This window comes from Cornus florida, unplaced genomic scaffold, assembly GCF_030987335.1.
Source record: "Cornus florida cultivar Cherokee Brave unplaced genomic scaffold, ASM3098733v1 CherokeeBrave_3.0.0_Hap2_Chr10, whole genome shotgun sequence".
NCBI classification, from domain to species: domain Eukaryota; kingdom Viridiplantae; phylum Streptophyta; class Magnoliopsida; order Cornales; family Cornaceae; genus Cornus; species Cornus florida.
The window spans coordinates 52,905,461-52,915,149 of NW_026775580.1; the positions used below are offsets into that span (position 1 = coordinate 52,905,461).

General features: G+C 32.0%; 1 protein-coding gene and 1 long non-coding RNA gene across 4 annotated transcripts; one reads left to right on the forward strand and one right to left on the reverse strand.

Moving 5' to 3' along the window:
- Positions 1-738: 738 nt before the first annotated feature.
- On the reverse strand, positions 739-4,948 carry LOC132278957 (agamous-like MADS-box protein AGL104). Its single transcript, XM_059780867.1, has 11 exons — positions 4,764-4,948; positions 4,604-4,657; positions 4,458-4,473; positions 4,304-4,365; positions 4,074-4,101; positions 3,895-3,956; positions 3,155-3,254; positions 3,014-3,064; positions 2,660-2,778; positions 2,317-2,504; positions 739-1,423 (listed from the first exon to the last, which is right to left on the reverse strand). The coding sequence occupies exons 1-11, from the start codon at positions 4,946-4,948 to the stop codon at positions 1,347-1,349; spliced, it is 942 nt and encodes a 313-aa protein (XP_059636850.1). The 3' UTR covers positions 739-1,346.
- A 946-nt stretch (positions 4,949-5,894) lies between these two features.
- Positions 5,895-9,024, forward strand: LOC132278898 (uncharacterized). Of its 3 annotated transcripts, XR_009471166.1 has the most exons (6): positions 5,898-6,214; positions 6,379-6,431; positions 6,551-6,602; positions 8,229-8,520; positions 8,606-8,680; positions 8,765-9,024. It is a non-coding gene; the product is annotated as an uncharacterized LOC132278898 (long non-coding RNA). The 3 variants fall into 3 exon arrangements; XR_009471165.1 differs by having other exon boundaries at positions 5,895-6,214; positions 6,379-6,602; positions 8,606-8,674; XR_009471164.1 differs by having other exon boundaries at positions 5,896-6,214; positions 6,379-6,602.
- The last annotated feature ends 665 nt before the right edge of the window (positions 9,025-9,689 follow it).

Consider the following 9,689-nt stretch of genomic DNA (forward strand, 5'->3'; position numbering starts at 1 on the left):
TAGGATTTGATTTAGATTTTATTTTAAGCTAAATAAATTTTCAAATCTTATTTTATTTTATTTTATTTTATTAGAGGGACACTTGTCACTATATTATTGAGCCACATGAGTAATAAGCATAATGTTTCTATTCACCTATAAATAGGCAAATATCGTTCTTTTTGTAATATATTTTAAGTTTGTAATAGCTTAAATATGCACCATACCGTTTTTAACCAATTACTGCATCGTACGTGTCGTTGTTGTAATATATTTTAAGTTTGTAATAGCTTAAATTTTGTTTATTTTTTTTGTTTATTATTATTATTTTTTTTTGAAGTTAAAACAAATTTATTAGATGAAAAAGGAAGAATATATAAAGTGGCCCAACGGAAATGAGCCCAACCCACACAAAACGTGCCCAAAGCATAAGCCCAATGAGCTTCAAACACAAATACAACTCACACCCATTATATCTCAGAGGAGTGATGCTCTGGTTGCAACATCTGCTTGAGGGGGAGTAAATTAAACATAAGATTTCATTTCACTAACAAATTAAACATCAAATAAACTTGAAGCCTTAAATCATTCATTACAGAAGAAGAAGAAGAAGAAAAATAATTAAATAAAACTAACTGCTGATTTGCATCAATTTTTTTAATTAAAAAACCTTTTGAAAAGTATTATCGGCGTATCCCAATAATATCCAAAAAGTATCCTTAATGTACCCCAGTGATATCCGAAAACTAGAATTTTTTTTTTTAAAATTAAAAATTGGATACTTCTCCGGAGTATCAGACACATGTCTGGGCATATCTTAGGCGTATTTGGACCGGACACGTGTCCAATATTGTCATGATGCCTTCCAAGAAGTATATGTGCTTCTTAGAATTTACCTTTCAAAAAAAAAAAAGAAAAAAAAGAAAAAAGAAAAAAAGAAGAGGTCTTTCTATAACACTGTGAGTCGTGACACTACAGGCTACACAATTGTGGCCAAGTTTTATGTCTTATGCCAAACTTTGAGACCTTTGAATTCCTTTTGAAAATAATATCAAATTTTTAGATTTGTACAACTAACGATTACAATAAATATCAAATACAACATTTCCACGTTCTACAATACATCATAAGTTCTTTTTTTAAACTTAGTAATATAATTGGAACTTTAAACCAGCACTAAATTACAGAAATTCTACTTATAATTCATGACCTTTTAATGTATTAACTAGTTAACAAGCAGTATGAGGAATTCTAGACCTAACTAAGAAAAAAAGACCACCATTCAACATGTTATATGGGCATCGTAAATGCAAAAAGAAAACAAAAATATATTAACTCCAAGCTCTAAACTGGACAAAAATACATATTTAGGGCGTAAACTGAGGCAGAAACAGTTCTAGCAACGCTCCTTCTCTCTGTTGTGCAGCCGGAAAAGGTCCACTACCTGCCAATATATTCTCATTGTCGATCACAATTATTTTATAATTTTTTTTAAAATTACTTAAATTATTCTGTAAAATATTATAATCAATAGGAGTGATGCATGATACCTCACATATATAGTTATTTTGTCTATAAAAATACGTAGGCAATTATAAATTCTTATAACAAAAACCATAAAACCAAGAATACAATCAAGAAAGAAAATGACGGAAAAATAAGTTATGCACCGACACAAAAAGATATACGTGATTCAGCATATAACCTATGTCTATTCGGAAGATTTCACTATCCCAAAAAAGCAATATATTACAAGTTCTAAAACCCCCCAACCCTTTGTCTCTCTCTTACCCTCTAAAACCCTTTTAGTGTTCTCTCTTCCCACATCGCAAACCCTAGCATCCTTATCTCTTGGATTACAAGAGAGCCACCTAGAACGTGCATGGAACCATAACCAACAAGACAAAAAGGATAAAAAAAAAAAACAAAAATATTTCCTCTTTCGGTCATTACGAATCCCAACAAAATTCGGACCACAACTTCACAAAAATCATGACTTAATTTGATAGTTTTGGTTGGATTGAACCAAGTGGGTGGCCTAAACTATCTAATAATTTCTTCATAGCTCTTTGGTCAAATCTCTAAGCCAATTCATTTGTCTCATGAGTATAAATTTTGCAAATGTCTCATATATATATATATATATATATATATATAAAAATGCTTGAAGATTTCTAGCTGCTCCTTACAGCCACACTCCCCAACTTGTATGTATGCACAGAGAATTGAGTTTTGATTTGATTGTAAGCTAGGGGGAAGATGACTTATAAATTCTTTAATGGAACGATAAAAAAACAGTGTGTGTGTGTGTATATATATATATAGAGATATACGAACCTGTTGGATATAAATGAGACCACGGGGAAAGGTTGACATCGTTGCCTTGCCCAAACTCTGGTTGGCGAACGTTATTATCATCCTCTATCACACTGCTTGGGCTCATGTGATCATCAACATGCATGTTTTGTCCATGGAGGAGGGTCAAGGTTGGTGGCAATATGTTGTCCGCAAGCTGAGGCTGATTTCTACAAAAACCACCATACCAAGTTTCTATTAGTTAGATGATGATTTGAACTATTCTTTTGTACGTGTGTATATATATATATATATATATATATATATATATATATATATATATGTCTATGTATCAGATATATTTTTCCAATTTCAATAAATGCACCTTAGGGGAAGAAGGCCATTGGAACCCAAAAAGTTGAGGATTTGTATTTGTGGGTCTCTCTGTGGAAGCCAATCCAACATACTGTTTGGATTCCTTGTAAAAGTTGCAGGCGGATGCATCTATATTTATAAAATAACCAACGAAATTATATATGGGTATATATTCGTAGAATTATTGAAAAAAAAACTTTTGAGCTTATTTGGGTGGTCAGAAGACATGTTCTCAAATAACCGTTTCTGAGAGAATAATAAAATACAGTTTTGAAAAGAAAATTTTTTAAACCAAGTTCTCATAAAATTGCCAACAACCAATTCAGTAGGATTTTGTAAGTTTAGAAGGATGACTTTTACATACCTGTGAAGTTGACTGTGACTTGTTAGAGTCATAACTTTCCTCCATAACTAGCTGTTGAAACAATAATTTGCTGTGTTATTGAGTGCAATTAATCTTATCTGGAAATAAAGAAAGGAACTAACTATAAGAGATTTATCTTACCTTGCGCACACGGACACGTTTAAGAGTCTGCTCAAGTATATGCTCTCGGTACTGTGCCTCACACAAAGTTGTGATTTCAATAGGATCACCTTCAAAAATCCTATAATAAATTTAAAAAGAAATAGATTATAGTGATTAATTAATTTCTTTCTTGATAACTTTTTATTTTTTTTAGAAAAAATGCATGTAACTTTGGATGGTTGCATTTATTCAAATGGAGTAATCTCACTTGAACATCCAAGAATTATTGGGCACCTCAGGGATCGAGTACTCAATAACATAGCGTCCCACTTTTTGTTTTGTTTTGTTTTGTTTTTTTATTTTTTTATTTTTTTTTATCCCGGCAAAAATCATACACCCATGTCTCTATGGGGATTTAAACCTGACCTTTCTCTTTGAAAGGAGAGGAGGTACATGCTGTACGGATGTGATACAGCCCTTGGTATGTACGCATCTCATTCAATAGATACTCACAATTTTCCTCCATCATTCAAAATAGTCACTTTCTATTGATTGAAGGCACTACTATATTATTGGTATTCTTAGGGTACCAACTAACTTCGTGTAGACACCATCCAAAAAAAAATTTGCAATTCGGACCTAAAACTCTCACACATAATGCGCGCTAATGCATCCAAAGGAGATCACCCTGGAATGGGTTAGAGTTTTAAGTTTGAGAATCATTATTCAGAGTTAATTTGTAGTGTGTATAGATGCATATATTTACAATTAATAGATACCTTAGTCGTCTTTCCATATCCTCCATCTGAAACTTGCATCTAAGGATTTCTTGCTGAATGCACTGTAATCCATGTAATAAAATTGTTTTATTTTACTTACTAGTACATAAAAAAAGCTCTGGAAACTAAGCAATTTACTTCATGAAAATCCCAAAATATATTGTGCATAAATTAAATACCTCAATCTGAGAATCAGCACTTGCTGGGCTGCTTCACATAACAGCAAAGAAGACAATAAAAGTATTTAAAAAAAAATAAATAAAAAAAAAGAAAAGAAAAGAAACGAGAAGCTATATATGTTATTGAATTAAGTATCAGTAAGAAAAAATCACAAGTAGGAAACAAAAATCAATCATTAGTATTGATGATATAGACAATAAAGGGTAGTGAAAAGGGGAAGAAACCAAACCTTTCCTCTTGATGGCTTGGATTGGCTTTATTCTTCAACTTACCAAGAGCTCTTTGAAGATACTGCAAAATTCATAATTTAACTTTAATTAAATCCACTACAGTTTTAAATCTATAGTGAGCCCATAAAAAACAATTTAGGGAGTGTTAATTACCTCTTGATTGTTCATCCTTTGATATGATTGCATGAAGACATACCCAAATCAATATCAAAAAGGAAATTAAGAGAAAAAAACCATCAAAACCAACAAAAGGTGAGAATTGTTTTAGAACTTCATGCTAGAACCAAAAATCTTCTTACCGTCCTCGTTCATGATCTGGAAGATTCAGATACCGTATCATAATCTCTTCGACGCTGTCACAAATTAAATTATACTTTATGGATCAATATAAATAAAATAAAATAAAAAAAGAAAAAGAAAAAAAGAAGTGAAAATGATGTTGTGAGCAATTTGGAGCACCTTCTGTTTCCAGAGAAGGTAGTGACTTTTCCGGAAGGTGAAAACAAGATGAGAGCTACATCAACATCACATAGAACTGAAAGTTCATAAGCTTTCTTGGTAAGCCCATTTCGTCTTTTTGAGAAAGTGACCTGCCTATTTGTTGTGTTCTCAATCTTCTTGATTGGAACTTTTACTCTCCCCATCTCTCTTCTTCAAAATATATTCTCTTTCTTTGGTTTAGATCCTAGGAAGAAAACTACTGTATAGACAGGACCTAATCTCTCTCTCAGCGCTAAACCTGAAGATCTATATATATTTTATAGAACCGACACACACACACACACACATATATATAATTGAGTAAATAATAAATGTTTATGGTTGGAATGATTAAAATCAACCAAGTTAAACAGTAAGACGAGGAGGAAAGCTGGCATTGAAGTAACTGCATTAGACAATGGATTTTGTCAGTATCAGGCCATTCACACAAGATGACGATAGAGAGAGGTGTTGTGTTGCCTGGTTAGTTAGGGATTTTGCATGCAGGGTCATTCTTGGAACTTCCTGATTAACTTTAACCGACAAATCTCTTCATAAAATTACAAAAATCTCCTTGTTCAATAATATTTTGAAATCAGTCCATTGTGTAATTTATTAAAATTAAATTAAATTAAATTCATTAGCTTCTTAAATTTTTATTTGATATATAATTTAGAATTTTTGAATCTTAAAATTAAAAGAATTAAACAGATTTTACCATATAAATGGGTCGTGTTTTCTTACGGGTTACACAAACCATTAATATCAAACATGTATCTGTATTACCATTACAACATATTAATCTTTTACCAATGCTCTTCCCGAGAGTGCTAGTATAGGTGATATAGTACCAGCGCTTCTACTGAAGCGCTGGTATAGGTGTTACAGTACCAGCACTTTAAGGAAAAATATTGGTATTAGTGTTACAGCACCAGCGCTTCAGCGCTGGTGTAGGTGTTACAGTACCAGTGCTTTAACGAAAAGCGCTGAGATTGGTGTTACAGTACCAGTGCTTCTATTGAGGGAGGCTTTAAGAAAAAGTACTAGTATTGGTGTTACAGTACCGGCACTTTAAGAAAAAGAGTTGGTAGAGGACCCTTCCATTCCCTCCAATTTTTTCTCCTTCCCTCCAATTTTGCTCTTCCCTCCACTTTTTTCCCTCCGCTTATTTATGTATGTAGAATATTACATGTCTAAACTGCGTCGTTTTCTTTTGTTCCGTTAAAACACTATATTCCACTTTCCCATTTCAATTTGATTTAGCCCTAATTTATCCATCTCCCCTTTTGGTTCGTCCCTCAGCCTTCTCTTCCTCTCTGCTATCTCGATCTGCTCCGTCTCGATCTCTCACGCTCGGTCTCCATTATAGCCTCAATTTCAGATTCTCTCTCTTCCCCTCACGGATCCTACTCATCCTCTCTCTCTTGGTGGTAAGTACCTCTTGAAGCTTTCTCTTTGTCGATATTATATATATATATATATATATATATATATATATATTTAGGGAAATCTCCATAACTAAAATAATCTTTATGTTTTTCTGATTTTTGGTTTATGATTCTTATTATGGTTCTGATTGAAATATTTTTTTCAGTCTATTATATCCATTGACTTCAAAGCCTCGATTGCGATCATTTCACATTTCAGGTAGATCTATCTATTTTCGTAGCTTTTTCAAATTGGGATTCCAGATTTTAGTTGTTTTGTGTTGCCGGGAAAATTATTGTTCTTAGTTTCGTCAATAAAATTTTGACTGAGGAATCCAGGTCGAGGTTGGACGATTTGGATCTTTGATTTCAACCGCTGAATTCAAAAAAGGTTCAAAATTTATTCATATCTATTTGTAATTCGCCTCCATATATATATACATGCAAATTTTTTTTAGGGTTTATTAACTTTATATTCTGTGTATAAAATTTTTTCCCCTCTTCAGACATGCGTTGATGAATATATGCTGAAGTTTCGTGCTTTTCTGGGTTATACTTATTCATTATATTATATTTATCCACAAAGAGTCCTTATTATATGCTATTCACTAAAATTACAACAAAAGTGGATCACTTTTTGTGTCATTACTTTTCTACAAAACTTTGTATAGGAAAATATCTCAATTCATTAAGAAATTGAATATTTTTGTGCAAGAGAGAAAGGATGAAGATTGATAAATGGGAGTATAAAAGGATGAAGATCGATTAATGGGAGTATAACCACAGATAAAATGGATTCTACTTACCCTGAATTGATCTCCAACTTCCCAAGTCCATTGCACTCCAAATTCATTAATTATACTTTAACTATAAAAGAAATTATTTTCAAAATGAATATTAGGCTCAACAATATCTTATATCCTTTAGATACATTAACGTAAAATTTTAATAGGACCACCATTTAAAGACAGCAAATAATTTGCTCTGATTTTCGGCCACAATATTAGTATATACCAAAATAAAAAAAAAAAATAAAAAAAAATAAAGAATAGGTCTTATGGATATTGTGATGTGCCATATCTCTTCCAAACTTGAACAATCCCAAGGAGGTTAAATACATTATACTCTGTTTCCAATATTAGTTTGGAAACAGAGTCGGCTGAAATTGTGATGTGCCATATCTCTTCCAAGTTGTCTAATTTCTTCATAAGCAATTCCTCCAAGCAAGGAAATTTAACCTGCAAAATATCAGTTTGCAGGTGATAATACCAATAACTCAACTAGTATATCTTAGTCATTAGGAGGAATAAAAAGGAGGGAAAGAGGGCATAGCTTCCCTTGAAAATAATGGTTCAAGTTTTCTTCCAAGAATTACTTGGTATCTAATGCTTGTGATATTTCATTTTAGTTCTTATTTGATTTAGATAATCATGTATAAGCAGATTAAATAAATCAACAAACGGATTAAAACACAATCACATGATATATTCATAGGGACCAGGGGTTCACACATGGTGTTATTTTTGTCCAATTACCTATATAAGATTCTTCAATTAGATGGGACATTCAAATTTAGACATAAACAACAGTACTCATAAGTTGGCAATTTCTTTAATCATATTGTATACTTTAGCACAATGTCTGGTACCTCAAAAGACTACTAATTTAATTTTTCCTCTTCTATAACGACTCGATTACATTTTTTATTAAGTGTATACTTTAGCACAACGTATTAAAAGAATTACTAAGTTGATAAAAAATTGATTTTTTTTTTTTTCTCTATTTACTTCATTTAAATCCTTTTGTTTTTGTCATGAAAGCTTAGGTGTGTGTGTATATATATATATATATATATATATATATATATTATACATGCACATGTATATTTAAACATTACATGTTCATAGCTTGTTGGGATTTCAGTTCTTTTGTGCTTTATTCATAATTTAGGGTTTTCAGTTCTGGATGTTTCATAGTAGTATGTCATGGTAGTTCAAACTTTTTTTTTTTTGGTCAGAAAACATAAGAGAACTTCAAAAAAGTTACTCTGACTCGCCTATTGGTAGCTCCAATGATTTGTTCTCCATTGTGAGGGGAGAAGAGAGAACTGGTCGTGTGCGGATGCTTGGCTTCGGGCCTACACCAAGCGATGTTTGGGGGCCCTCTCCTAGTAAAGCTGAACTGATTAATAATGCTAAAAAATCTCAAGAGGAGGCACGTGCTACACGTGTAGAGTTGCAGGAGACGATTTCTTACAACAACAGGTGGCTATGCTAATGCAGATGCAATAACAAAATTATAGTGGACAGGTATATTTATTATTTGTTTTACTCTTTATTAAATATATGTTTACTTATGCCAAGATTTCATGTATTTTGTTTTCTTATTTTGAAGGATTCTGATTCTTTAAATGCTCCTCCTAGAGTATTCCCAAATTCATTTTCTAGTCGTGATGCCAATTCAGTTAAGGTTACGAACTTTTAATTTCTCTTATATATATGTTAAATTTTCATTTATTATAATGTGCGTTTAATGAATTTATAAAAAATGTAGGGTAATTCAAATCAAATGGGCAAGAAGACTTGTTGTTGAAGATGGGGTCGTGGCTGTGCTTTTTGAATTTCCTTCGCCTTAGATGGGTTCTTTTTGAAAAATTTGTACTACATTTGTTAAAAATTCTTAATTCTTTTTGTGTGACATTTAGTACCTTTATCTAGACAATTTGGATGGTATTTTCATATTGGCAGGTTAACTTGTGGTTGTATTAGTATACATTTTTTACTAGCTTAACTTGTGGTGGTATTAGTAGTCAATTTCGATGGTATTTTTTATATTGGCAGGGTTAACTTGTGGTTGTTTGTAAAAACAATTTGAATGGTATTTTTATATTAACTTGTGTTAGGATGCATTTAGTAGCCGCGAAGAAATTTTTTTCCAAAAACAATAATGGGAAAAAAAAATGTAAATAATTTTACCAATGCATTTTTAAGAAGCGCTGGCATAGGGAAAAAAAATATTAAAAAAAAAAAAAAAAATTTCAAATAACCCTTTACCAGCGCTTTTTGGAAAAACGCTGGCAATAAGGGGAAAAAAATATATATATAAAAAAAAAAAATCAAATAACCCTTTACCAGCGCTTTTTGGAGAAGTGCTGGTATAAGGTCTTTACTTTACCAGTGTTTCTTCAAAAGTGCTGGTAAAGGCTTACCGACACTGGATTTACCAGCGCTTTTGAAGAAGCGCCGGTAGTTGAATTACTAGCGCTTTTTTTTTAAGGCTTTTACCAGCGCTTTTGAGCGCTGGTAAAAACCAAAACTGTTATAGGGTACATTGCATTAATTCTTATATCCATAATGAAAAATCAAACATGTCTATGTATTACATTGCATTAATGCTCACATCCACAATGAAACACCCTTCATTTTATATACAATCCATGATGAAAAATCAATATTTGTACCCTAACTGTACGTAGAAG